The 27,949-nt window shown below is 44.0% G+C and overlaps 7 protein-coding genes across 11 annotated transcripts; 3 read left to right on the forward strand and 4 right to left on the reverse strand.

Annotated features, from left to right (window-relative positions):
* Window positions 1–30: 30 nt before the first annotated feature.
* On the forward strand, window positions 31–2,537 carry LOC105699047 (gamma-soluble NSF attachment protein). Of its 2 annotated transcripts, XR_001103979.2 has the most exons (9): window positions 31–263; window positions 369–436; window positions 534–618; window positions 816–833; window positions 922–1,129; window positions 1,222–1,470; window positions 1,557–1,808; window positions 1,876–2,270; window positions 2,352–2,537. XR_001103979.2 is itself a non-coding variant. In XM_012423746.2 (8 exons), the coding sequence occupies exons 1-8, from the start codon at window positions 214–216 to the stop codon at window positions 2,029–2,031; spliced, it is 1,086 nt and encodes a 361-aa protein (XP_012279169.1). In that variant the 5' UTR covers window positions 31–213; the 3' UTR covers window positions 2,032–2,537. The 2 variants fall into 2 exon arrangements, 1 of the variants encoding a protein (XP_012279169.1); XM_012423746.2 differs by having other exon boundaries at window positions 1,876–2,537.
* Window positions 2,538–3,062: 525 nt separating this feature from the next.
* Window positions 3,063–11,098, forward strand: LOC105699196 (hamartin). 2 transcript variants are annotated; one of them, XM_023433292.1, is made up of 17 exons: window positions 3,063–3,161; window positions 3,829–4,095; window positions 4,214–4,479; window positions 4,545–4,772; window positions 4,850–5,043; window positions 5,150–5,262; window positions 5,337–5,599; window positions 5,743–6,081; window positions 6,162–6,356; window positions 6,434–6,734; window positions 6,803–7,032; window positions 7,123–7,248; window positions 7,338–7,574; window positions 7,657–7,753; window positions 7,838–10,467; window positions 10,628–10,784; window positions 10,989–11,098. In XM_023433292.1, exons 2-15 carry the CDS (start codon window positions 3,990–3,992, stop codon window positions 8,326–8,328), a joined length of 3,186 nt encoding a protein of 1,061 aa, XP_023289060.1. In that variant the 5' UTR covers window positions 3,063–3,161; window positions 3,829–3,989; the 3' UTR covers window positions 8,329–10,467; window positions 10,628–10,784; window positions 10,989–11,098. The 2 variants fall into 2 exon arrangements, with proteins under 2 accessions (XP_023289060.1, XP_012279435.1); XM_012424012.2 differs by having other exon boundaries at window positions 10,628–10,779.
* Window positions 10,115–13,994, reverse strand: LOC105699197 (major facilitator superfamily domain-containing protein 6). 3 transcript variants are annotated; one of them, XM_012424016.2, is made up of 11 exons: window positions 13,825–13,994; window positions 13,437–13,548; window positions 12,962–13,314; window positions 12,748–12,894; window positions 12,361–12,637; window positions 12,005–12,198; window positions 11,572–11,894; window positions 11,335–11,510; window positions 11,033–11,200; window positions 10,604–10,701; window positions 10,115–10,396 (listed from the first exon to the last, which is right to left on the reverse strand). In XM_012424016.2, exons 2-10 carry the CDS (start codon window positions 13,498–13,500, stop codon window positions 10,631–10,633), a joined length of 1,773 nt encoding a protein of 590 aa, XP_012279439.1. In that variant the 5' UTR covers window positions 13,501–13,548; window positions 13,825–13,994; the 3' UTR covers window positions 10,115–10,396; window positions 10,604–10,630. The 3 variants fall into 3 exon arrangements, with proteins under 3 accessions (XP_012279439.1, XP_012279437.1, XP_023289061.1); XM_012424014.2 differs by having other exon boundaries at window positions 13,437–13,555; XM_023433293.1 differs by lacking the exon at window positions 13,825–13,994 and having other exon boundaries at window positions 13,437–13,794.
* A 131-nt stretch (window positions 13,995–14,125) lies between these two features.
* Window positions 14,126–15,965, forward strand: LOC105699262 (prostaglandin E synthase 2). Its single transcript, XM_012424128.1, has 5 exons — window positions 14,126–14,499; window positions 14,681–14,755; window positions 14,823–15,160; window positions 15,365–15,476; window positions 15,540–15,965. Exons 1-5 carry the CDS (start codon window positions 14,200–14,202, stop codon window positions 15,900–15,902), a joined length of 1,188 nt encoding a protein of 395 aa, XP_012279551.1. The 5' UTR covers window positions 14,126–14,199; the 3' UTR covers window positions 15,903–15,965.
* Window positions 15,966–15,972: 7 nt separating this feature from the next.
* Window positions 15,973–17,873, reverse strand: LOC105699263. Its single transcript, XM_012424129.2, has 9 exons — window positions 17,735–17,873; window positions 17,385–17,537; window positions 17,173–17,303; window positions 16,964–17,096; window positions 16,777–16,899; window positions 16,626–16,709; window positions 16,398–16,550; window positions 16,196–16,324; window positions 15,973–16,104 (listed from the first exon to the last, which is right to left on the reverse strand). Exons 1-9 carry the CDS (start codon window positions 17,871–17,873, stop codon window positions 15,995–15,997), a joined length of 1,155 nt encoding a protein of 384 aa, XP_012279552.1. The 3' UTR covers window positions 15,973–15,994.
* A 273-nt stretch (window positions 17,874–18,146) lies between these two features.
* On the reverse strand, window positions 18,147–23,204 carry LOC105699050 (intraflagellar transport protein 122 homolog). Its single transcript, XM_012423751.1, has 16 exons — window positions 23,020–23,204; window positions 22,763–22,872; window positions 22,570–22,690; window positions 22,254–22,464; window positions 22,110–22,183; window positions 21,753–22,023; window positions 21,509–21,670; window positions 21,135–21,432; window positions 20,681–21,051; window positions 20,207–20,599; window positions 19,730–20,144; window positions 19,443–19,669; window positions 18,955–19,342; window positions 18,689–18,858; window positions 18,456–18,617; window positions 18,147–18,374 (listed from the first exon to the last, which is right to left on the reverse strand). The coding sequence occupies exons 1-16, from the start codon at window positions 23,070–23,072 to the stop codon at window positions 18,282–18,284; spliced, it is 3,519 nt and encodes a 1,172-aa protein (XP_012279174.1). The 5' UTR covers window positions 23,073–23,204; the 3' UTR covers window positions 18,147–18,281.
* A 412-nt stretch (window positions 23,205–23,616) lies between these two features.
* Window positions 23,617–27,776, reverse strand: LOC105699259 (RING finger and SPRY domain-containing protein 1). The gene is made up of 11 exons (XM_012424121.2): window positions 26,923–27,776; window positions 26,440–26,746; window positions 26,187–26,352; window positions 25,911–26,093; window positions 25,778–25,844; window positions 25,571–25,711; window positions 25,370–25,485; window positions 25,149–25,292; window positions 24,846–25,063; window positions 24,493–24,753; window positions 23,617–24,371 (listed from the first exon to the last, which is right to left on the reverse strand). Exons 2-11 carry the CDS (start codon window positions 26,652–26,654, stop codon window positions 24,281–24,283), a joined length of 1,602 nt encoding a protein of 533 aa, XP_012279544.1. The 5' UTR covers window positions 26,655–26,746; window positions 26,923–27,776; the 3' UTR covers window positions 23,617–24,280.
* Between the last annotated feature and the right edge of the window lie 173 nt (window positions 27,777–27,949).

Here is a 27,949-nt window from a genome sequence, read left to right on the forward strand (position 1 = left end):
TGTGTCTGTAATCTGCTGTAATGTAAGTTCTATGGTCTGTGAAGATCTGTTCAGGTTTGTGCAGAGTGACGTGATAATTGACGTTATTGTGTGTTTTTGACTGGTTTGACAGAAAGACAGGGTCTCAAGCAGATTCCGAACAATTCCGAAGGGGCTGCGGAGGGTTCTTCGCGTAGGAGAAGAGCACGAAATCGGAACGCTATTTAGTGAAGAATGTCGAAGATCGAAGAGGGCAATTCCCATATTCGGCAGGCTGAAAAAAGGTGAGTTAAATGCGACATATATTGGCACAAGCATTTAATGAGACTGAAGATATATATTCTAAAATACTGCGTTTAATGGTTTACAAGTTCTTCATGTTTTTTCAGTTTAAAGACATCGCTTTTAAAGTGGAAGCCTGACTTTGAGGTTGCAGCGGATGAATACACGCATGCTGGTAAGTGATTAGTAATTACTATTTTTGTAACATTTTTCTTGTATGACAAATTTACATTGAGCGATAGTAGTGCAATACACGTTTTAAATTCCTTTAGCTACCTGCTTTCGCATCGCCAAATCATTTAAACAATGCAGGGAGTGCTTATCGAAGGCTGCGGATTGTTACAAGCAGAATCGATCGTATCCTTGATTGTATGAGTTTATACATGGAAATATGTGTTTAAAGAAAGGATGGCTTAGATTAATTTTACACACACACACACACACCGAGTGAATGAATAGGTGATTGTAACATAAAGTTCATTGATTTTTATTTATGTTATTATATTAGCCCTATATATGTAACGTATCGTTCTTTCCTTAATAAATGTATAAAGTTGGTTCCATGCTGCAAAGTGAGTATTATAATCTATGGATAATGTAATTTTAGTTGCTTAGATTGTATTAATGCAAATTAACTTAAGATACAACTTTTTTATTTAGGAGTATAGAACAAGTAATATTAATATGCAAAGAAATAGGAGATTTGTCCGAGGTACCCAAACTGGCTCATTCGGCATGCTCGCTTTATCAACAACATGGTTCACCTGAGTCAGGTGCAACGGTGTTGGACAAAACAGGAAAACTGATAGAATCAACCGAACCTGAAAAAGCCCTTGAACTGTTCCAGCGTGCAGCTGACATTGTTATGGTTCATATCGATTGCTTAATTTATAATAATTCAAAGATTTATTGTGATTGTATATCGAGAACATTAATAAATTTCTGTTGATATTTTTACAGGGAGAAGACAGTCCAAGACAGGCTGCTGAGTACATGAGTAAGGTAGCAAGACTTTTAGTCAAACTGAAAATGTACGATCAGGCTGCAGATGCTGTCCGTAGAGAAATAGGGATGCATCAGCAGATAGATCACATCCCATCTGTAGGACGATTAGCTGTTGCTTTGGTCTTGGTTCAGCTGGCTCGAGGAGATCAAGTGGCAGCAGAAAAAGCTTTCAAAGAATGGGGAAATTACTGTGATGGTCCCGAGGTAAACCTTGGCCCTAGTGATCCACTACTTCCACTAAATTTTCATAAGTCAAACTGTAATTATAAAAAATTCTCCATTACTTTTAGGTGCAAACACTAGAAATGCTCTTACAAGCCTATGACAACGAAGATGCGGAGTCTGCAAGGTCAGCTTTAAACAGTCCATTTATCAAGCACATGGATGTTGAATATGCTAAGCTAGCTCGTGGGTTGCCTTTACCTCAACAAGAATATGCCATTCCACCAGCAGGCGTTAGGCCAAATGCAGCTGAATCTTACATATCCCCTAATGCTAGCAAATTAACCAGTCAGGCTACTGTTGAAGCAGAAGTTAATCAAGTATGTCTTATGAGATAATTAATTATTCCTTACATTTTTTATTTAATGTCTTATTCTTATTTTATAGGATCTGCCAAGCAAAGAGAAAGAGTCAGCAGGTTCAGTTAACATAGAAGTGGAGGAAAAAGCAATCGATGAGTCAGAGCAGTGTTCTCCTCCTGCCAAACAACCTCCTATGAACAAAAAGGAGGATGAAGACGACTACGAGGGAGGACTCTGTTGATCGTTTTGGCTTATCTATTTCGAGATATCTGAAACTAATGCGTATTTATTGTAATGCGCATAAATTATTCTCTGTATTAATCATGACTCGTTGACATGAGCGATCGCCTGTAAAACACGTCTTGCACGCTGGAAGTGCACTTTGCATTTCAGTTCTTCGACAATAGAAGCACTGCTGATTTCCAATAGATAACCAACGGTTCTACTATACACATTACCTGCACTAATCTGCGAAGCCGGGTTAGTGTATTGCATTTATCATTAACTTCACCTTTGATCAAAATAAATTTAAGAGTGGCAGTAATCTTGATCTCTTTTTAGAGGGACTCGTCGTTTGTGTCCTTCATGGTAGTACAAGGTAAATACTTTGTATGCTACTACCCGTTATCAAAGCTAAATGTTTTAGTGATTAAAATAATTGTTGCGCAATACAGATGTACATGTATATATTAATTTAAAGTTCCACGTCAGAGAGTTACCCAATAAATATGTTGCTTAAAATTGAAACGATGTTGCTTTACATAAAAAAACACAAAAAAAAACTGTACGGTACAACTTTTACATACTAACAGTATTTTGTATTACATGAATAAAAAAAAAAGAGTGTTAAATTATTAAGAAAGTAACAAAATGATTTAGAAACTTGCGGATCACAATTCAAACGTGCCGCCTTTTTCCTTTTTCCTTTTTCCATCAAAAGCGTGCAGTGTCGGTAAGCGTAGATAAGCCACCACCGTCAACTGCCGCATGGTATTACCATCACGAGTACGTGAGCCGCCAACGGCGACTGGTTGATGGTACATACCGTCATCGCGAGTGCGCGAGCTCCTATCAGAAATTCGTTGCGCCGCCCTTGGGGGCAAAAAACGGTGAAAGCTAACGTACGAAACCAGAGGGCAGTACAGGATGCGTTCGCACGATCCTGCACGTGAGCAATCTCCCAACTCATCTCTGTCTATGGAGACTTCTGAATTCTTTGATTCACTTCAGAGTTTAAATCAGTCTTAAGTTAGCCGAGGTCACGTGGGTCGAAAAAATATCGAAAAGCGACAACAGCGCCGCCAGCTGCCGCAACCAGTCGCCATCGACAGAGGCCTTGCGGAAATCTGTCCGACTCTCGATGCAACTGGGGTAAGTTCTTTCGTTAATTTTGCAAATCTCGCGAGAGTCGGAAAGTCGTCGCGCGTTCCTGGGTTGCGCGTCGCACGAGCGCGAACCGTGAACGCTCCTAACCTACATCACTCTCGCTGTCTCTCACTCATTAACACTTTGCGGCGAGCGGTCGACACTTTTTTTTATGCGGTAAACCAAATGCTCACTGTCAGTTGGACGGTACCTCTTATATCGTACATAAAGACCTTTCAATCCAATTGCCTTAACGTCTTCCTTAGGAATTGCCAAATCTTGGACTATGCCTTCGACATCGACCCAGCTAGGACTCATCGTTATAGGAATTTCCATTCTTGATCCAGTATACTTTTAATGGTGGTATTGGGGGGGGTCCTTTTATTTTTTTTTAGGGCCTGAGAGCACTGCAGCCACTGGGAATATCCTACTTATCGGGACTCGATCGTGCCAATTTTTGGTGGTCCTTACTCTTATCACTTATTCACTATTACATTGATATAAGTAGATGGTGTTTTTATGAGATTTACTGATTTATACTGATAGGAATATATTTCAGAATGTCTAATAGGATGTTGAAATTATATTGATTTATCAGGTTCTTTGGGTTTTTTATACCATGAATTGAAAAATTGTATATTCGTTAAATATATGAAATAATTTTATATTATAGGGGCTGCATCGAGAGTGTCCCTCCATACGATCCCAGTCTCGTATGACGACTGACAAATGGCTGCCCAGAAGCTCGGTCCCCCAATACAACCATTTTCCTCGTTTACCTTCTGATCAAAGGACCGATCACGCCTTAGAATTCTGTTGCATTCAACTTTCAACATGACTACCAATGCAGGAGTGGCTGAGCTCTTTGATTTATTAGAGTCTAACAAATTAGTTGATGTCGAGGAAATCAAAAAAGTGTTCCACGACCATTTCTTATCAAGTAAACAATTTAAATAATATTAATTCTTTGTGTATATAAAATATAATCTCTCTTAAAAGTTACTTTAAAATTTATACATTCCATGACATTGTTCTAATCTCGTGTTTTTGTTATATAGCGAAAGACAGCTGGCTGGTAAATGGTCTGTTCGATTACTACATCTCCACAAATTCTCTAAGAGCTGTCGAGGTTCTAGCAGGTGTGCGAGAGCCACATGATAAGTATTTACTAGATCGGCTGACAGAGGCTCTTTCGAAGGCTAGCAGTCAAGGGCAAAGGGTACAAGCACTGACGTTACTTGGCCATGTAGCTCGACGTCAGCCCACCTGGCTATATAAGCTTGCAAGTCACACGCTCTTCAGAGAATTGCTAAAATTGTTAAAGGTACTTATAATTATTTACTTCTGTACCGATTAATAAAGAAAGACAGTAACCGTTTTTTTTCTCAGGTGGAGAATGATACGTTGTCTTTGATGAGCGCGCTTCTTCTGTTAGTGACACTCTTGCCGATGCTACCAGCAGCCCTTGGGCCATATCTCTACGAAATATTTGATGTCTTTGGACGCCTAGCTTCTTATTATCATCATCAATCGCTGTCGTCTTCCTCAACTAATTTAACTTCAGTCTCGGGTCTGGCTGGCATTGACAAAGACCATCTGTATCTACTGCATCTTCAAGTAAGGACTGTTATAACCTCACTAAATATTTATTGCAGTCTACGTCACGGTTTGTATTAACGAAATCTATATTACAGGTCGGGTTGTATAGTCTATTCCACAGGCTATATGCTATGTATCCATGCAATTTTATTTCATACCTGAGACAGCAATATGTACAACACGATCAACTGACCACATTTGCACACACAGTGAGACCAATGTTGGACTCGGTGAGAATGCATCCATTACTAGTCACCGCTTCGAAGGAAACGGAAACTTCAGCTGCCAGGTAAACTCCCTCTCCATGTCGAAACTTTGTTAGTACATTTTCCGCCAGAAATAATCCAGTCCAGTCAGAAAAATGACATTAACTATCAAATTTAAATCTGCTACAGATGGAAGCGAATGGAACACCATGACGTAGTGGCGGAATGTGGTCGTTTCGCTCTGGACAGGTGTCGTGAAGAGGTCACCGTCCCTTCCAACGCCCGTTTCACTCCGATTTTAGGTTAGAAACACATTTCCCATATGCAAAATGCGATATAACAGCGGTATTTATTTCTTCCTCTTTTCTTTATACAGATCATCCCACAGCCTATCCTGCTGTCAACTCCACTGGTGTTAATTCATCCACCGGAGGACTGACCAATGGCGAAGAGGATACTTTCTGGTCACCAAGCATGGCGATGCCTCCGAACAGTCCACCTCCTCTTCAAACTTCGACACATGAACCCAGATCTACTCCATCTACTCCCAACAGCAATGCGAATAATAACGTTGCCAGAAGTGGCACTTCACCTCCAGAGGCTGCAGTCGAAGCTACCCCTGAGACCACTCCGGTCAAGGTATCGCAGACTTATTCTTCGCTTCGATGCATATATACATGTTGAACAAAATTAACGTAGCCATGGTGTGAAGCTGGACAGTGATTTGAATTACAAATGAGTTCTACAGTGTGTAAACTAATCCTTTTTTATTTGTTCACCAGGACTTACGGCAGCTGTCTACCAGACAACTACCAGTGGGCTCTTCCGCGGTTCGCGCTCTAGGAGGGTTCGGGAATGGTCCTTTGGGAACCAACTCCAGACCCTCGACTCCTGTGTCCACAAATCCCACGTCTCTCGGTTTCGCCGTTTCTGGACTGGGAGGCGGCGGTGACTCGCATTCGATATTATCCCAGAAGATCAACAGACTCGTCGCCGAACGCCAAACCGTTCTCCAGCAATCGCAAACAATGTCGCCGGTTAACGTCGAGCCGGACACCAGGACGGAAGAGGTCGACCTGAGTCAGGACGGGAAGAACGACTCCTGGCAAGAGGACCAAGAGGTTGCGAGAATTATTACCAACAGTCCAATTGAGAGTTAGACTCGTAATGGTAACTGTACTCTAATTATTCAACTTTGCAGGTCCTGGAGATCGTTAATTCTCAGACTGGTAACCAGGCCTACGGGTCTAATTTCGCCGATCTGAGAACCGAGTCCTACGACGAGGCAAACAGTCAGGGTGTCCTGGCCGATTTGTCCAGTACCGTGCAGAGACTTCGGTTTTATTCCCAGTGTCAGCCCTCGGTGATTTGCCAGTATGGGCACTTTGCTTGCAAGGTAAAGAGACGAGATGATGAATTAAATGAAACTCGACGGTATTTAATACGCACGACATTTTTGTAAACGTGTCACAGACTCGTAGGACCAAGTCCTGTCCCGAGATGAAAGTTGAGAATAAAATGGAGTCTGTGGAGGAAGGCGTGGGCAGTCTGGCCGAGGCAAAGTGCATGGAGGAAGCAGCTACGCAAACCTGCGAAACGGTGCCCTACGAGCATCTCTTACTGGGACTTTTCACCCATCGGAATCAGAACTCGGAGCATCCATCTAGGCAGAACTCATCCGACTCCAGATTGTCACCAAGCTCTATGCTGGATCGTTACGTGGAGGCTTGTGCGCGCACCGGAAACGTAGTTTCTAACGAACCTAATAAATCTAGTGAGTCCTGATTCGTGTATAATTAATAGCATCAATGGTAGCTGTTAACGACGCTGATTTTTTTTTAGAAACGCTATACGTGAAGTCAAGATACCGGAGACGCTTAGACGAAGACGCCAGTGAGGAAGTCGGCGAGGAGGACGGCTTGGACGGTAATGGCATATATCAGCAACTACAGTTAATGCAGATGCAATTGCAATTCGAGCGTCAACGCAGGGAGGTCCATGCTGAGCGCAATCGGAGGCTTATCGGGAAGCTGAGGGACTCGCGAGCTCTCGAAGAGCACAACTCCGCTTTGGTGAGCTCCGTGCAATTATTTATACTGCTTATTCTGGATAATTAAAAATAACGCCCACATCAAGAAGGTGCTAATTGATGCGTTCCACAGTTGGACCGTCTCCGGATGGTGGAGAAGGAGCTGGAGAACCTGAAGAACGAGCTGGACCGCAACAAAAGGGAGACTCGTCAGGCTGAAGAGCGCCACGCCGAGGCTCTACGCCATTGGCAGTCCAAAGTTAGTTCCTTTCTTCGGCGTTTGCATTTTTAATTCAAGATACTTAACGCCTACTTACAAAGTTTCCTTGATATCTGGGAATGAAACAGTGCGTCGAGGAGCAGCAGCAGAACAAACTACTGCGGGAGCGCTCGGAGTCGCTCGAGCTGGAGATCAAACAGGAGAAGAAGAAGCTGGCGAGCTGCGAGCGAGAAACGCGCAGCGCCGAGGCGGCGCTCTTCGACGCAGCACATCAGCTAAAAGATGCCCTGAAGGCTGCGAATCGCGGTGAAGAGCTCAAGCGCACCCTTGACACCGTGCAGAAGAAATTTCTCCTCCTCGGAGAGGTGATGCCCATGCCCTTTTAGATATATTTAGGACTCCATGAAGTAGAGGTTGCCAAACTCGTAATCGTATTTTGAAACGCAGGCCCAGTCGAGGCTACGAGAGCGTTCCGGTGGTCCCATGTCGATGGCTCGCCAGGAAGCCGCTCAGATACAGAGAGCCTATGCCGAGGAATTGTCCAGTGAGTCATTTTGTTACACGTTGAGCCATCTACCAGGCTGTTAAAAAATCACGCGATATAATATGTAATTGAAAATACTTCCAGATCTCCGCCGGCAGCTGGACTCGCGGGCGTCCCTAATCGAGGCACTGAGAATGCGCCTTGTCGAATTGGAGGCCCGAGAGACCCGCAAGGAGTCCCAGCTAATCGATCAGCAGAGGCTGCTGCAGGACACGAAGGAGAGGCACGAGGCCGAGCTCAACGCCGTCGAGTCCAAGTACCAGGCCCAGGTCGAGATCAACCTTGTCCTGCAAACGCGAATCTTGGAGCTCCATGGTAGCCTGGAGGCCGCCACCTGTAGTACCAGCACGGCCACCATTAACGTAACCTCCTCGGCCTCGCCCAAAGAGAGATCGCCCCCCTTGTCGACGAGCCTGGCCTCATCCAGCGACGGCAGCCATGCGATCATCCCCTCCGGGATCATGATGAACGATTGCTGCGACCCTGGCGGCGAGATCCCGAATCTTCAGGCCATTGTCGAGCCGACACCGAGCCCGCTGCGCACTGGTCAGCGACAGACACCCAAGCAGGATTGAATGTCGAAATCTGATTTCTGATCGAGAACTCTATATCCGTAACCGAGCACACGTCGTTTCCTTTGGTTTCGCCCTAGTCGAGCGGTCGTCTTCTCCGAGGTCGAGGAGAGACCGCTGCTCCGGCGAACGACCGAGGCACCACCGCCGGCTAGATCCCGTACTATCGGGCGATCGTCCGGCCAGCACTGAGCCTAACTTCGCGATGTCCGCTTCCAGTTTTCCTGGCGAGATTCGTTAAGAGACTCTCAGGTAACTCGCAAACCGAGGGCTCGAAATTCAAAGCGTCGACCGTTCTATTTCTGAGAGAGCGCTTTCAATGAGATCCTCTTTGATGTTGCAGGACACGCGAATAAGGCATTCGAGCGATAGAAACGGGTTCTTAGGTTTCACGCGTAGTTTCCAATTGCTATGGCGTTGCGGATGTTGTCCAGCTTGAGCGTACGTTCTGCAGAGATCAAGTCTGATCGACAAAAACTATAGCTATGCCATTAACCTCCGGGATCGCGACGAATTACTGTTGTGATTCCGAGGAAGCCGCAAACCCTTCAGGCTGTCGTCGAGCCCGTTACTCACGAATCATCGATGACCCCTGAAACAGGGCGAAATTAATGCCTCGAGTGGTTAATAAATTATACATTATATTAGGCCGCGCGTTTTCACGTTTCACCTAGCCTTAGTCGTCTGACAGTCTTTTCAAGGTCGGAGATTCCCAAGAAGTATGTCGACCCTTATCGAGATCGATGGGCTTTATACGATCCCACTTCGTGAAGTCTGCATCTCGTTTTACGTGAGAATTTGTAAAATAATTATCCTAGCGATTTAGTCATCGAGAGTCCAATTTCTAAAGCGCCGAGCTTACCTTCGGCTGATTTCAGTTCAGGGGCGAAACGGGGGGTGAGGAAATTGTAGGGACTAGGAATTACACGTTTGGACGAAAGGAACGGGAACTTGTTGCTGTTTCTTATATATCAATCGTAGTTTCCAATTGCCGCGACGAGGCGATGCTGGTTAATCCGAAAATATGTACCGTAGGATCAAGCTCCAGGGGTGTAGCTGCGATAATGATTTTGCAGACCCAAGGTTGTCGGGGATTGTGATTATGCACTGAGCGTTCTACACCCCGCAAGCCTGGAATGTCGCTGCTGTATCTCTAATATCCTATAGCGACTTCAAATCGTGTGGATTTTAAGTACTTGCGAGGTCTATCGATACAATGTCACGTGAAACTCTGTGCCGATTTCATGGCGCGGCTGCTTGCTGTTCAGATCCAGTTGCAACCGAAAACCATAGTATTCGAATTACTCATGTTTGCCAGCTATATTTTAACGCTAAGGCAATTGGAAACTAGAGAAAGTCGATCTCTTTGTATTCCGCTGGGATTTTCTAACGCAAAATTAACGATGAATCCTGATTAAAGGGGCGATCGTACACGCCGATGGTTATGGCCTTGGATGCCGTTGCTTATTTCCTCGATAATTGCGCATATGTTTCGGCGAGGTCGGGGGTCGGCGACCCACGGAGAGACTTTTTCTCGGTAGCTTATAATTATTAGAATAATCACGATCCGTGGGATAAAGAAAAACAAATGTAATGATTCAATGCATGATCGTCTGTCAATCGGTTACCTCGAGGGCGGCGCTCAGTCTTGGCCCTTACGATCGGACGCTTATTCACGACGAATTCAACGTTAATAAAAGTTGAGATATTTTGTGAGCAATCCCGGGCACGATCCCGTCCCCAATTTCATGACCCATCCATGAAATGTGGAAATGTTAACGCAGGAATGGAACTTTATAGGCTCTCTTTATTTTTCTCCGACCGCGAGTCGAAGCCTTCTGGTCGTTGGTACAAAAACGAACTAATATGTATTGTCGCGTATAACGTCGTATATACGCGTACAACAATAGTACTGCATAATACTGAGCGTATTGATTTACCAATGCGTAGGTACAGGTACTGCGCGATTGGTAAATTCGCAAGTGTTGCATCGAGTTGCCGCGAATCGCATATCTGCGAGTGCTTGCTAAAAAAAAATCTCAATGGCCCGCCACACTATCGAGGGATGGTCCTACAAAGAAGAAGTAAATTGTGAAGATTCATTTACCTAAAAATGGGTAAAATGATAGTCCAAGAAGCGAGGTGAAGATTTCGAGAAATTAGGAAACACCTAATATGACTGACCGGGTCGTTATGACTGATATTGATTTTTTGTATACTTCATTTAACTAAATTCTAAGCTGGCGTGTGAATTAGTGTAATAATAACTGTACTGAACTGAACCCAACGATCTCTTCCCCAGGTGTTAATAGGTTTGCAATTCTTGACTCATGGTCATGAGGATCGCATCATTGGGAGTGGCGTAGGTTGCCAAGTCTGAAATCAAGAAAAATGGATCAAAGTGCCAGCGAACATTCTTTGGCGAAGAGGACTGATGAAATGTTATTAAAATAAGTAATGTAAATTTGTTTAAAAATTTATATACATTGAGCCGCACTTTTGACTAAACGGGGGGAAATATTTGTTATCTATTTCGATACACTTTCATCACAGCGAAAGTATACCTCACTTTGCAGCCATTGAAGCAGCGAATGATGGGACGTGCATTGGGTATTATTCAAAGCTGTGTGATAAAACTTCATTCTTTATTACATGCATTACAGACCTAATCTATGATCGATCGATAATTGGGGTATTTTGTACTTACGACTATGGCCTTGGTGAATGGGGTTAACTTTGGCTTGTCGGAGCAATAAGTGAAGAATCCAATAAATACTGAGCCACACGAGAGAACCAACCGAAAATGCTTGAAGTACAACCACTCCACCATACTTCTCCATCAACCAACCGCAGATAAAACTACCACTCGACACACCTGTCACAACGGTGGAATGTAAAATATGTCTCAGATTAAATAAGAATTGTATCAACTGAGACAGAATGAATGTAGAAGAGTGTTGTAAGTATTTTAGAAATTAAATAGTTTCATTGTATGGGACAAATGCTCACCGATGCCCTCAAAAACAGCACCGACAAACCCCTGCATGGTTGCTTTGGTACCAGAGGGTGCTACCTTGTCACCGTAAGATACCATTGTTGGCCAGCAAAGGCCAAACGATGGTCCATGGAGTACTTCCACGAACAAGAATATCCATAGATTACTTATCAGACTGTAAGACATAAACCTACGAAGGAATATATATTCAATTATGATAAATTAACAATATGCCTATGATTAGAACTTGCCTAATTGCGTAGACGAGGAGCACGATGCTCATAACATTGATGTGGCCAAGTTTGTGTAGTAAAGCACCTGATACAAAGTTAAAAGACAGCTCCCCGACGAAACACTGAATGCCTATGAGCAAGCCTTGCAAAGTTTTCAGCCACGTCACTCGGGAATGAGTAGCTAAATCATCGATGTACCAAAAGAGGAAATTCCAAACTACTGCGGTGCACATGCCAGAGCCAATGCACCACCATGCGAACACCAAGACTCTACTTTCCTGTACAACGGACCACAATTCCCACAGGACCGAAGGCTCGTCCTCAGATCTCTCCGGACTTGTCTGCAATAAAACTACTTTTCTCCATTACCTGTCCATTTCAGAGTCCCTAGTAGTAGCAACGAAATAGGACGTGAATCCCGGTATCTGATAAATCAAAGATTCTGCATTACCTTTCTCAGCGTCGCCGAGACTATGATATCCAGTATCATCGCTGTTAACATTATGAAGAAAATGCAGGAATAATCCTTCTCGGCATGGCCTCGACTAAAAACGTCCACCAGATATCCGGCAAGTACTCCAAAAATTCCGAATCCTATACTGCCCCATAGCTTCTGCTTCCCGTATTCTCTTTTTCTTTCTTCACCTGTTCCATCAAAAATTGATTTCTCGAATACTGGGTATATTGAACATGGGATTAATCCTTTGCACTCGAGGACTTTGCCAATCCAGTTGCCAGCGGTGTCTGAGAGGCACCCTCGAGTGCAAAGGGTTAATATTTTTAATGTATAAGGTAATCCACAATTACCAAGTATGTTGAGACATATTGTGTCCCCGATGCTAACTACCACTGCCATACCGATCCAACTTATAACAGCTGCCCATAGATATATATGAAATTGATATGTCCATGCTTGCGAGTTGCTTTCATCCTGACTTGCCTCTTTCAAAAGGTGACTCATTTCTGGCACATTTTTGCAACCAATCGTACACTTAGGTCTTATGTGTCTCTCACAAAATGGTTTATGTATAATGCCATCAAAAAATGTTACATTGCGAACGCGTACGTCTATGCAAGATCCTTCCTGATTTTTAAATCATAATTATTAGACACTATTAACACAACTTTAACTGAATAAAAGAATATTAAGATGACAGACATGGCATCTACTAAATTTTCACAGAAGATAATTACTTGCAAATTCTCATACACATTAAACTGAGCAGTAAAATTAAAGGTTGTTCCTTCTGATACATTCTGTTTGGCCACGCCACAGAACTGTACGGCACGCCAGTTGGAACACAATTCTTCATAGATTTCTGTGGATGCATTACAAGATAACTGAAAACCAATAAATAATTATTCAAATATAAAGGAATATTTTAGACACTTGAGATTCCGAACTGACCTGACATTCTAAATTGACATTTGTTGACGATATCACATTTCTTAAGACTCCATTAGAAAAGCCCTTTTTACTACAAATTTCTATGAAGGCTTCCTTGTTACAAGTTAGGTAAGCAGTTGCACTACTTTCTATTTCTGGTATAAAGTATATAATAGAGAAACCTATAACAAGTAAAACTTGGAATATCAGCAAGATGGACTTGTGTAGATTGAATTTATCAGCCAGTCCACCTAAGAGGGGTTTAGCTATTAACCCTGAGATCGGTAGCAAGGTATACATTGTTCCGACTAGAAAACCAGAAAATCCCAACTGTTTTGCAATTGTTGGTAAAAATGGCACAATTGGACCTGTGGCTTTAAACAAAAAGAAGCATAAATGCACATTTGCATAACAGAATCGTGCTTATTCACTTTCATAATCCACATATAAAATATTAAAATCTTACAAAACGATGTGATACATTAAAAATACTTACCAGCATTATATAAAAAGTAATGAGCCTTTATAGGTACCAAATCCTTGTTTATAGTGTGCAACATTATCGGAAGATATATACCACAATAAAGTTCCCTTATCAGTACAAATTGCTATTATCTAAAACATAACACACTCAATTCTCTAAATAGTAAATAATTAAGTAGATATTATCATTCCACTAGAGAAGTTTCTTCATTTTAATCTCACCCATGTCCAAAGTACAAGATAAGCATTTAGCATTCCGATGGTCAAAGACAAATCTTTAATAGTTTGAATTTTTTGTAATGGAAAAAAATCATAGCTTCCTGACGTCTCTGTACTTTGGATCAAAGAGTGGATATCACACCTTTACACGGGAAGTAAGGAAACAATTAAAAATAACTCACAATTAAACCTGCTATCAATGTAGAATTATTTGTCAAACAAATTAAAAATGTAAACTCGCAGCGTTAGGGGCAGAATGACAAATGAGATCCGTCATACTTCGCTGCTGGGTAAAATATCGGTTTAATGCTTCTTTATGTATGCTGTATGTACGTATGTACATACGTATGCACATGTGCACGCAATAGTGCGTTAAGCTATGCTACCCAGAGCAGAGATGAGTTGGGAGATTGCTCACGGGCAGGGTCGCGCGATCGCATCCTGTGCTGCCCTCTGGTTTCGTACGTTAGCTTTCACTGTTTTTCGCCCCCAATGGCGGTGCAACGAATTTCTGATAAGAGCTCGCGCACTCGCGATGGAGATACCATCTTTTGTCTATGGAGAACATGGCCGGCATATTTAAGTTTTCGGAGCTTAGAAGAAGCGGAAAGTTACTGATCAAGCACGAGTGCCAAGGAGCGAGATTTATGAGATGTTTTCGAACGGTGGCAGGCCAACCGAAAGTTCACGGGAGTATTTTGAAATACTGCGTTTACGGTGCTGGCGTTGGAGTGGTCGCCGCTGCAAGTTTTTGGTACAAACAGGTTAACCAGGCGAGACAGAATTTCGCCTTGGAGGGCTCCTCGTCGGTCATCGAAAAGATAAAGTACAAGCCGCCGGTTGAAGTGTCGAGAAAGGTACCGATCGTCGGTAATTGAGTTATTTTTCTTATTGAGTTTTTTGCGAATCGACGTACCAATGTTTTGAAGCTTGCTTGTTGTGTTGCATTGTTAATCAGCTTGTCTGCCCCTGAGAGGATTTTAGACAAGTTATTTTATTATTCTGATGAGGGAAATGTTATAAATGTCATGGTTTTAGGTTATCTCTACGGTAGATACGTCGGGTCTGAAACTAACTTTATTTCAGTACCAAAGTTGCCCCTTCTGCTGCAAGGTAATGATCAGAGAAGCGGCGATCATACTTTAAAGTTAGCGTATACATTTTTTAAACTCCTGTTTAGGTACGAGCCTTCTTAGACTATTACGGGATACCTTACGATATCGTTGAGGTAAATCCTGTACTTCGACACGAAATTAAGTGGTCACCGTATAGAAAAGTACCAATTTTACTAACAAAAGTCAACGGTGGCTATCAACCTTTGACGGATAGTTCTATGATTATATCGTTGTTAGCGTCATATTTAAGTGACAAGTCTTGCCCTGTCGAGAACCTTGTTCATTATTATCCTACCGTTTCTATGCACGATGAGGAAGGCAAATTCAAGAACGAAATAGTGAACAAGTATTTCCTAATGTATCAAGGCCCTATACCTAAGGATAGAACATTGAATGACATTGTGTAAGTTTAGTACATTCCCTGTTTAAACAATTTATCCAAGTAATTAAGTTCTTGAGGCTTACGCACGAATTTGTTCCCCATTTTATTCAAGTAATTGACAACGTTATGTTAAAAAGCTACTCATTGCATAAGAAATAGTTTAGTGCTTTCTGAACTTGGGTAAAGCATTTCCTTGATCTAATCGATGATAACGTTGGCAACCAGGGAGGAGCGAAAATGGAGACAATGGGCCGATGACGTATTTGTTCACACCTTGTCTCCGAATGTCTATCGAACATTGGATGAAGCATATGAAACCTTCAATTGGTTTTCCAAAGTCAGTGAATAGATAGCCACTGTTTTTAGTAAGAATAACATTGTGATCTAAAGTATATTTCAGATCGGCCGATGGGAGGAATATTTTCCTGCATGGGAGCGAAGCGTTATGGTTAATGTTGGAGCATGGGCCATGTGGCTGATTTCTAAACGACTAAAAAGAAAACACCTATTGAAAGACGATGTCCGGGAATCGCTCTATGACGGAGCGAGGCATTGGATGCAGGGCATTCGGCATCGAGGAACAGTGTTTATGGGGGGAGACAATCCGGATCTTTCAGACCTGGCTATGTATGGGGTATTAAAGAGTATCGAAGGCTGCGAAGCCTTCAATGATTTACTAAGTCACACAAGTCTAGGAACATGGTTCAATGCAGTCAAAGAAAAGGTCGATTCACACGCCGGTAGTGCACTCTTAACAGGGTAGATAGTTTTAAAGGATTTATTTACTTTTAATAATAAGATCAATAAAACCTAGCATTAACAAGAATATTTTCGACGTTTTCTCTTTCCGGTGACTTATACAGCGCATGCTAATTGTCTGTACATCAGGACAAATCCTCGATTTTGGAAATCTCGTAGTTCGTCGGCGTCAGTCACCACGTACAGCACGAAAGGTTTAAGGCTGCCTAAAATGAGCATTAATCCTTTTCCGTAATTAATTGTATTATCTATGCTGGATATTTTATCCGTAAAAGGATTTTCAACGCGTGTACTCACTAATTTTTGTTGTAAATCCGTTACCACAAAACCGATCGACGATCTGAGCTGTGCCATTCGCATAGGGATCAGGTACTATCACAAAATCCTTATCACATTCCGTACCAGACATGGCGGCAAATTCGGTCCCTGTAAAGAGTGCACCAATTTTTCTTTAGACTTCAACGAACAATGATCGTAATTTCACTGGATCATTGTCTACCTATATAAGTTGTATCGAGAGTCCCCGTGTCTCCAGAAACGGTGAACGAATTTTTGTCCGACTGTGACCATTCGATACTGCAATACCCCAGAGCCATTCTTACGCACACTCCGTACCTTAAATTTGCCATCTCCCTCGTCCCTTGCATCGGCGCTGTGAAAGAAAATTTCGTTCCCTAAGCTCGATTTTCCAAATCGATCGCATAAATGTCTAGGACATTCGCTTTACCTCTAGGGTTTACTACAGTTCCGTAATTGAAACTCATCACCGTGCCGGTAACACTTCTGTAATACTGCAGACATCCATTCGGGGCTACAACAGACGCTTAAAAAATAAAACATGAATTTGTTAACAATAAGAAATTATTTTTTAAACATACCGCGCCACAGAGAATCGCAGGGTATTTGCTGTATCCTTAAGTTCCACCTTCTCTCAAACGAGAAATCCGCGTTCGTGTCAATCGATATCGTGATTGGATTGGCCTCATTGAAGTCAACGTACACTGTAATAACTTTAACATTTACCACCTTAATGAATTAATTAATTAATACACGGAAACAACTTACCATGCTGATTCGTATTTTCTCCGCAAATTCGTGGAACGGAAGATGCGCCTCCGGTGGCCAACATGAAGTCGTTGTCGCAGGTCCCGTTGACATTTGGTTGCGACAAACTGAAGTCGAGGAAATCTAGACGCAGCTAGACGGATAGAATAGTTCTAGTGTACTTTAGAATTGACTCAATTTATAAACGGTCTTCTGAAAGCGTCGCGTACTTGGCAAATGTCCGGATTGCAACGATACACCGTAAGTGCACAACGCTCACCCCCGTTGTACGTCGTTGGATAATTCGGGTTGATGAAGTACGTGTTGTTCACGTTCGTCGATGCCCCGCAAGTCTTCTGAACTGCAATGATTGAAGAGAGTAAAAAAAATACCAGGCTAGTCCAGCGAATAGGTGAAAACATATTGGGGAAATTATACTAACACACGCAACAGACTCCAAGTCTACTTGCACAAGTACCCGAGGGTGTTCCACCGTAATTCGAGCACTCTCTTCTGGTAAAGCAGGTTCCATTGATGTTGCTACTTCCGGAGCACTCGGAGTTCTTGAAGCGCACCACGCTGAAGAGGGGGAAAACTGCAGACAGAAGAGCACGTTCGGTTTGAGAAGTCAAGCCTTGAGGAGCATCGAACTCCCCGAGGGATGTGCAACGGAATGATCTTCGAGGAATATTTTCTGATCCATGGGAAAGGATCATAGCGAATCGAGGAGTGAGTTTAATCCCTTTTCTCTTCTGTTTAATCGACGGAAGACATATTTAAGTCTGAACTTACATCTTCCTTGGCGGGTGGAGAGAGGATTATTTTCAGCCTGTCCGGAAGTGCTACCATCCCCCAGGGTTTGTTCCCAGGAGGGAACCTCACCGGACACCAGGGAAGCAATGACCAGCAGAACCACCAGGAAGCTGAACATGTCTGGACTGCATAACCGATCTGTATCATCGGTCCCTCGCATCCCTCAAGATCTCCATAACGGTAGACGTTTGCATAACTGCTCCTCGCCAATTAGCAGCCCTCTGAAAACTCGAAGCGCATCGTTGACGTAACTGTCTGCGAAAACCGAGAGACATTTGCCTTGGAACTGGGCCGAGGGTTCAACGCGTTGCAGTCCCAGGAAGAAGCGGTTGAAATATTCCGAAAATTCGTATTTGTTATCAATTTATTACGTTTCTTCAACAATGGCTTACACTACGTTGGATAAAAGAGAACCAGAAGACGTTGGGTCTATCACGCGAGTGCTCGAGTACTCGCAGTTGAGGAACTCCGTTGAATCGAGTTCACTGGTAATTGAGGGTACGATCAGTACGTGGTAATTGCACTTTTAAATATTCTGAGTCGTGGAGTTGGGAGTTCGACAGAAGGGACAGTGTCCGTATCTTAGCAGCGCTAATTCGTAGTCGTCGGAGTGGAATAGCTGAAATGAAAAAGGCACTTTGAAACGGTATTCCATGAGATGTTTTTCACGTAAGACGCCGAAGAGTTAATCGATTCGTACTTTGAGACAGGTCTTGCATAACGTGACCTGTAGGTCTGGCAGAAGGTTGCGGAAATATCTCGTCTTGAAGGGCTTTGGCCATTTTGCTATCAGAACGGTGGATGGCTCCATACTCGTCAATACTCCTCGGCCAACGGTTATCGTTGATCCCCCTAATTTATTCTCCAAAATAAAGGGAAAGAAATGAATTTCGGTCCCATTTGAATGACTTCAGCAAGGATGCAACCTTCTACCTCGTATCGCATAAGACGAGCGGTGAATAAATCCGCTTCTTCGTCGGCCAGAGTCAGCTGATCTATACTGTTGGAGCTCTCCGAGGGCGGCAATGGTTCTTCTATTAATTTTTCGGCCTCTTCGTCGGTGATGTTCTCCTCCAATTCGAACTCGACCAGTGGCAGAATTTCTAGATATGAGATATAAATATACTTTGGAGATAATCCCTCTTATTTGGGTGTATAGATGTGCTGATGCAGTTTTTTTTAAGAACTCTGATGTTTACCAAACATAACGAAGGAATGCTGAAATTTTAGTCCGCACTGGACGCAGGAGTTGCTGAAGACGTTGCTGGCGGGAAGTAGGGAATTGAAGGTGGAACACCGGTAGCAAAGGGGCAGCAACTCTTCAGGGTCTCTGTAGGGGTTCGCCCGCGCTGCCAGGGTGGAGATTTCGACCTGGGCCAAAAGGTGACTGGGAATCTTCATTCCCCTCATCCGCTCCAGCAGCTGCATCATCAGCTTGTTCGCTCCAAGTAAACGAGCCTGTTTTACAAGGACGTAAATAATGGTCAGCTTCGATACGCCTTCCACTTGGACCCCTTGAGTTTTTATGAGGAGGTATCTCGAGATGTTGAACAGAGCCTCCGGCATTAACGAGGTAAATGGTTCTTCCTAGAATTTATACACGTAGATCATTTTTCTAGAAAAATTTCTTTCAGCGATACGCTGAAGAACCGAGATCTTTCACCAACGAAATTATAAACGGTCTCACCAGGTATTTGTACACTTCATGGTAAGCGTAGTAGATATCAGCCTTATCAGAGTATGCCTGAACGGTAGCCTTCACTTCTTCTTCCGACCTATTCATATCCAGACTCAGCTGTGAGAGGAGCCAGTAGAAGTAGGAGGCATCTCGATATCTCTTTTCGATGACTGCATTTTTCGCCAGGGTCGTCAGAACCACCGTGGATTCTTCCGTCTGCCCCGCCATTTGGAAGGCTAATAAAGGGGCACGAATTCATGATGAAATGTTCACATTTGAGGAATCGGGAGTTATACCTTCCTGCGCCTCCGAGAAACGACCAGTCTCGGCCAACCATCTGGCATAGGGTCCGTAAACCCGAGGTTTCAGTTTTGGATTCCTCTCGGCAAGTTCGAAAGCCTCTGGCCAGGCTTGGGCGTCGACCAGGACGTCGGCAACGTCAGGATCGTCCCCCAAGCGACCGAAGATCTCGGCCGCTCCGTGGGTGGCGCCTAATTGTCGCAATTTCCTCGCAATCGTCGACAAACTGTCCCGCTCGGCCCTGTCCAATTGTCTGCCAACCTTGATGAGCATGTCCACCCAGCCGTATTCGGCGATTATATTAATCGCCCGCTGGATATCACCTGCGGCCAGGAACATTTCCGCAGCTGCTCGAGGCTCGCCCAGACTCTTCGCCCACTCTGCCCTGCGACGCAACAGGATGGTGCGATCCTAAAGAGAGGGATTATTTTCTATCACTTTTAATTAATCCGTGGAGTTGCGAATGATTTTACCTGCGTGTTGCCACTGGCCACGAATTCTTGGGCGATGTCGAACATCCTTAGATCCGAGTACATGTGCAGAGCGCATTGTTGCAGTCCTGCTTTCTGGTAGAGTCTCGCCGCCTCTCGCAGCCTGCCCATCGCCGCAGCTGCAGTGGCCATGCAGGCCTCTCGGCCCCATTCGCCCGATTTCAGCTTCTCCTCGACTTCTGAGACCATTTCGATGTACCTCAGCTTCTTGATCCTCGCGAACGCCGAGTAGGCTGTGTTCAACTCTAGACTGTCCAAAGCTGCGATTCCAAGGGCGAGCCAGTCTGCTTCCGGGACTCCTAGGCATGCTATGGAGTATGCTTCGTCGAACATTCCGAGCTCCAGGTATTGGTACATGGATGATGACAAAGGTATCTGGATAGGGGATGAAATCAATCGATTAGCTAATTAATTACACCGATGGTGGTTAGTCTAGGGCAACGTCTCATCGCGCACCTCCACTGTCGCGATGGTCGACCCATTCAGGCAGTAAACCTTCGAGCCATTGTGTCCGACCACGAATCCCGAAAACTTCTGCTTGTACTCGTTGAAATTCCCCACTTTGATCGCCAGGTGAGTGAGATCCGAGAAACACAGCATGTCCTCGAAGGCGCTGTTGAAAGCCACGCTGGTCACCTCCTGGAACTCCTTTAACTTCATTTCCGCATGCAAATCGAAGACGGACAATACACCATTCTCGGTCACCACTGCCAGCTTCTCTTTCGTGGAACTTATGTCTAGACACCTTATTGCTCCGTCCACCTTTGCAAGGTGGGCAGGAAAGGGGTTGTCCAGGTAGATCCTCATCACCTGGCCCGTCTTCAATCCTGAAATTGGAATTTCAGTCGAGTCGATATTCACGTTTGTATAGATATTGAAATGAATTTCTTACGTCAAGCTCGGTACAAACCAGTGATTAAGCATTCTTGACCTGCAGGACCTCCCGCCACCTTGATATACGTTATGTGTCCATCAAGGATCCATTCTCTCTCGATGACGCCGGAAAAGGACATGCTCTGCAGGCGTCTTTCCAAGCAGAGTACCAAATGATTCGTCGTGACTACTAGCAAATTGCAATTCAACGTTTGCGCCAATTTCTTGCGTATTCTGTAATGCATCCCGTCCCCGTTATCGATGGGCTCGTATATTATCACACGTTCTGGCAATTGCACCGCGAGTCTGTCGCGGTACACCGCGATTCTGCAAATCTGGAAGCAAATCAATGTGGTTTTGCTTAATTCCAAGTCGTACGTTAGAAATTGAATTTATCGGTTTTCTATTTACCAGGTCCTTGCACTTGATCCGCACTTTCTGATTGCTGATTAGGTGCTGGATTATAACGTCGATCATGTTCTCTCTGTATGCGTATCTGTCCCCGTAGAGTCCGTGCACTATGCTCCATGATAGCCTAAGATACGTGATGGTCCCATCCTGGCAGCCTATTGCCTGGCAAATGTTAATTTATTTTCCGTTAATTCAAGTAGTGCGGGGATGAAAATTATTCCTCCGTTGCACATCCTGCAATTACCACGTGAGAAGACGTCGGGTGCACCGCGCAGCTCCAGACCCAGGAATTAAAACTATTCCCGACAGTCGCCAATTGGATGCCGTCGAAAGTCATTAATAAACATTGCTTATTGCTGCCGCAGACTAGGAGATATTGGCCCTCGGGAAAATGGGTAACTCTTAAAGGGACGAAGTTTAGGCTCCGGTCCCTTCCGATCGATTTCCCGGCGACGTTGTAAAAAGACAGAGTGCCACCCCATTCCGCGACGCACAGGACGTCTGTCGACTCCTCTCTGAAAATGACGAGTTAACGTCAAAATTTCAAGGCTTGACACTTTCCAATTTTACCAACAATCGGAAGGAAAAATAATTATAAAACCGTGAGGGACTCCATGACAAACTCCACACCGGCGTTCCTCCAGGTCGCTCGATTCGGGTTCTCTCTTCTCCGTTCTGAAAGTGTTTTTCGTGCATTTTCAGGCATACCTTTCTTCCGACTGAGGTTCAAGGTATCCGAACGAACCTTATTTCTTATCGACACGTAACCAGATGCGAGTCCAATGGCCAGATATTGCCCATCCTTTGACCATGCACAACAATTGACTCTCCCGCCGGATTTATGCTTTTGGACCGCCTTTTGCTCCGCAGACCAAAATGCGATGTCAGACAGGGAACAGCTTAGAAGTTGGTGGGAAACTGGGTTGAATTGCATGGATTGCACGGCTTCGTTATGCCTGGGTAGTGTTTTATCGAAAAATTATATAAAATTACCAAGTCTTCGTTTTCTTCTTAATTGAAACGAACGAAACCTTTGCATTGACTTTGCGACCCGAACTTACGAGTACTTCAGGATTCCCTCCAGCTTGGAAGTCCATATTATCACGCTCTTATCAGCACTGCCCGACGCGAATTTCTTCCCATCTTTGGCGTAGCAGACGCAATAGACCGTGTCTTTGTGGCCTGGGGATTTATTTGAAATTTTCGATTTTATTTTTCGTTCATGGTAACGGATTATAAAGTTACATTGAGTACCTTTAAGGGGTTGGATCAATGCCCCATCACTGGTGTCATAGACGAGCACTTGCTGACCTGCAGCAACTACTAGTTGCGTGCCGTCTGGGTTGAAACACAAGTCGTATATACTAGGAAATAAGCGACATTTAATGAAATCAGGGATAACGATAATATATACATTGATTAGGGATTAAAGAAAAAAGGATAATGACGTTTGGACACTTGTTAAGGTCTCATTGTTAGCACTCATGACTGTCACGTATTTTCATTTTTACCATTGCTCCGTTTTATCCTGGACCTTGTCCACCCATGTTGGATGAGCTCTCATGCTGCGATGATGTTGCACCTCTGCAATTAATTCAGCTAGCGAAACTTTTGCACTTTTCACATCGGCACGTTGATTTTGACATTCCACGAGCGCGACTTCCGTTTACACTCCATTCGTTACCACGGAAACAGCCAAAATGGCGACTCCGGAACGCGGCTTGACCAAATTCTTCCAACACCTGCAAGTAGCCGGGCATTTCGTCCTTCTTTACCTGTTACCTGAGATGAGAGTTACCGTCTCTTCCTACTTTACTGGTTGAGCCCCGATACGGTCTCGCCATGATTCGACGCTCGTGTCTACTAACCAACAAAAACTGATCTGTCTTACCAACAGAGATTGATCGATAATTGCTCAATTTTCTAGTTGCTGAACCGAAGGGACGAATTTCATTTGTATATTTTCTTATTTCTTTAAATTGAATCCTTCGTCAGCTAAATGAGTCTAGAGGTTCGGCCGCCATCTTGAAGTCTAGCGAAGAGTCTACGATTCTTCCTGGGATCATTATTTATGGACTGGGTGGCAAACAGTACACGGGCGTTAAAACATTAGAACGTTTATCTTTATATCCTCCCAAGAATATAATATATATTCGAGTTATTTAAACTTAATAGTTTCTTTGTAGACATATACATATTTAAATATTTATGCTACATTATATCCCAGTTAATTAGACGTAGTATCTCTAGCATGGGAATTCTAGCGTAGACTCGTACCGGTTCTCGCTGTATATTTAAAAAATCGTTAATAACGTGGAACAGAAAAGTACAATGCAATCCTCACTCTCTGGTACCGCACGACGACTCCAGTTTGTACATTGCTTACGCTTCCTCGCGCAGACAACCAAGTCCAAGGGGGGAGGGCGGCGAGTACGGGGAAAAATCAGTTTATACAAAATATAAAAAGGAAAAATTGTAAATGCAACAACGTTGATTTAAAAGGTCTACCGAGTAAGTCGATTAAAAAAGGAAAAGTCCACTGGTGACGGCTTCGCTAAGCAGAGCCACGATCTAGCTTTGATCACAGTCCTTTTCTCCCCGCGGAAATACTGTATTGCAATTGATGAAGAAGAAATTAATAGACCGCACGGTGCGCATATATCCTAGACGGTTAACCGTTACGTTAATGATTATCTTGTAACACCTTCCGCGGACGACGGAAAGTACAACCGATAGGTGTATACTGACGGATGCTACTTTTTTCCACGAGTGTCATGTGTGATCTACTTCCGCCACTTCCGCGATCGTAGCTCTACACATCGGGCACTCGGCCAGTTGCTTCGAACACGTTTGGCAAAATCCTCTGAAAGGGAGAAATAAATCGTTAACATTGCTGGCGTACAATGTTTAAATGTCTGGTCTTAATTTATAAGAGGCAACAAGGATTTTCTTTATATAAGCGATACGATGAATTCCATGCTCACCGGTGCTCGCAGGGCAACAACCTTACGGAGGCCTTCTGGTCGAAGCACAGGGTGCAGGAATCCTCTCTGACACTGAGCTTTCTCAACTGGTCCAGGTAAATGTGTCTTGGAAGCACAACTCTATCCTCCGGGTTCAATGTGGCGTGATCATTAAATGCTTGGTATTCCCTGTCCGTGGGAGGATACTTGAAAGGCGCGTTGCCGAAATTGAACAGGCATTGCTGGAACGCCATAAAACTTGCCGCTGCGAAGAACCCAGTCCTAAAATCGGCGTCGGATTAATCAGGTGTCACCGAATGGTTGCATATCAACGAAGTGTGATTTGTTTCCTTCAGATTTGAAAGAGGTTACACCTTGCTACGTAGGACGTTGGGAACCAAGGCTTCAGGGGGAACCCGTTTATGTAGAAAATTATCTCGCGCCTCTCTAGGTCTAGAAGGCATCCAAGAATATCACCAGGTTTCCAACAAGGACTTCCCACGTAGTGTTCGCTCCTTGCATTGTGCCATATCAGGCCTCGGCAGCCATCACAGGCTAAGGAATATTCGTCATCGCCTATACCGTATCCCTCCTAAAAGTGATCCGTAATACATTCATTTAGAAATCGAACGAAATCAGTTTTGCTTTTGGTATAGATGATTCGATAAAAGCCTTACATGATTTAGGAACATACTGTCCTTTGTGGCCCACCCGATTTGCATAACTCCTGAGGTAATTAGCAGGGTCTCGTAGTACCACGTTCCAGAATTTACTTGAAAAGTACATCGCACACTTTCGAATGAATACACGTCACTGCGAGCCTGGAAATTGAATTTGTGATTAATTAACTCGGCACCTTAGATGGAGGACTGTCGTTTTCACATTTCCGGTAGAATACCTCCAAACCATTCGGCGAAATTTTCAGGTACTCGCTTACGTCCTTCGTATTTAACATCACATGAATACCAGTCATATCGACCGTGTCATGGGAATACTTTCTGCCTTCCGTTAAAACTGAAATCAGAAAGTTGTCGGTAGAGCATCCTATTCGTTCGTTGCAACGATCTTAATATCGTGCAATGTGAATCGTAACACTCACATAAATTATCTAAACACCACCGGGCACAAAAGCCAACTTGTCGACGTACGTAATGAGCCTCGGTAGCCCATTTTTCCAGTTCTAGCAACGGATGTTGCTTCGCCGCCATCAGACGCTTCTTAATCATTACTTTATTCTCACCTGTTGATCGGTAATTTTCGATAAGCCGCTCCAAGTTAGTAGTTGCGGGACTTAGGAAACACTTACTTGTTTGGGCGAACTTTTCTAGAGCTATCAGAGAATGTAGCGCCACGTACGGATCGGTGTCGTCTCTCTGAAAGAATTAGAATTTTCGCTCGTGCATGTAGAGGTATGCCATGACTTCCTTTTCAGGACTTACAAGATTCGACACGAGATAGTCCAAGGTGGTATCAGATAATATCGCTATGCTGTTAGGGCCTGCCATCTTCTCCGCAATACAGCCCATAACTACACAAATGTTGCGCTGTTGGCTCGCACTAGTTTGAACATTGCCCACTTTTTGGGACGATTGAAACATGTGCGATAGTTTTAACACCGTGTCCTGTATAAATATTATTAATGTAAAATTTGATATTTTTATATGGCTCAGTAGGTAGCATTTTAGCTCTGGTACGAGGAAACGGCGGTGTCTTACTTTCGAGGGTAAAGGGCAGTCGTATAACAGCAGAGTTATAACGGAAGGACCCATTGGGCTATCCATCGGTACTACATTGACCATGGAGCTAACCATTCGAATCCAACCATCTTCCTTATCGGCAATGGCACGCAACGTCAACATGGCAGGAGGTGGCTCCTGTGAACTGTTCATAAAAATACGTGCCGTCGACGATACTAAAATATCGATTACATCTTATACCATGTCTTACGTCAATAAAAGGGAATCATACTTGTCGACGAGCGATCTGATGACTGCAAGGAAGTCAAGGACAAGCTTATCGATATCATCAGTCGTTGGGAATCTGAAACATGGATTCGACGAGTCATCGGTAGCACTGGCATTTTCACTCCGATTCGATAAGATTCTGTTCCGTGAATCCGCACGATTACGGCCTTCGCACGTTTCAAGATCATCCAACGATGCCTTGCGTAAACAGTTGCCCATTCCCACAGTTGTTATTCAAGATCGCTCGTGCATTAACGATCTCTCGCACTCCATTTAAAAGGGTCGATGCTGTGCACCTCATCGATATCCATCTATACCGTAAGTTGAAAATCATACCGTTACCATACAAGCCTTAACACTCGTGTCGACTCGAATAATCTATCGCAACATTCAAAATGCTATACTAATATGTAAAATACTTTGCAGCAGCACATGCCTGTATCGAAATTCGTCTATCGTGTACGTCTAGAGATAACCTCCTGCTAACCTCTTTAGATACGACTCCAGTGCTACAGAGGTACCGTACGAGCTTCCTCGGCAGAGCAATCAATTTTCGCAAACGACTTTTCGTCAAAATACGTTTTCATTTCCTCGGCAACGGTCACTTGATTAAGTCTTAAGTATCAGCACTTTTTTCACCCAGTTTGTTGATGTTTCGCGCGGACGAACGTTACCATGTCCATTCGGGAACTTGACATCTCGGCCGATACCAGGGAGTCCATTACGTAAAGAAAATTGATCGAAAATGTGAAAAATGAGTAGTCGACGGTATTACGGAAAGGTTGGTGGTGAAAATGCGAGACCATTCATGTGAAATGGCTCGACACAAATTTTTAAGGTAGGTTCGGTTCAGGTAGGGGTCGTTCGCGATTGCCGCGATGGATAGGGGACTGGATTCCGCGGCGAAACTTCCTTTACCGTTTTTTATCTACGACCCGTGGTTCCGGAGATACAACGGAAATGAAAATGCTGCGCTCCGATTGGTCGGTTCTTTGGAGGCGCGTAACTCGGAAACTACGCAGCGTAGGAGAAAACGGAAAAGGAAGTTTCGCTGCCAAACGATGTCCGCCGTCGATCCCCCTGGGTACCAACATCCTATATCTGAACGGACGGGTAACAACCTAACCCGTGGTAACTTGTTCTAATCTATGGTAACTTATTGGTAACCCATCCTAACCCGTTGTAACCAATTCCTAACCCACCCTAACCAATTGTTAATCGTTATAAAATGAGAAGATTTAAATGGAAGAAAATATGAATGTTTATCTCGGATGGTTAACAGCGGTACGTGGGTGAATCGAGTCAGTCCATTATCGGAATATTCCGAAATGATCGATGGGCAGGCTGGATGATACTCGTACTGCAGCTGTTATATATTCGAACAAGGCAGGTTAGGATAGCATGGTAGGAGATGCGTGGGAGAGGAGGAAAAAGGGCGGGGGCAAACAATTTTTTCCGCGCGGGCGCCTATGGATGCCCGTGCGGGGTTCCGTCCGCGTGGTAGGAGAAGGTGG

This window comes from Orussus abietinus, unplaced genomic scaffold, assembly GCF_000612105.2.
Source record: "Orussus abietinus isolate OABI.00-Male unplaced genomic scaffold, Oabi_2.0 scaffold639, whole genome shotgun sequence".
Classification (NCBI taxonomy): domain Eukaryota; kingdom Metazoa; phylum Arthropoda; class Insecta; order Hymenoptera; family Orussidae; genus Orussus; species Orussus abietinus.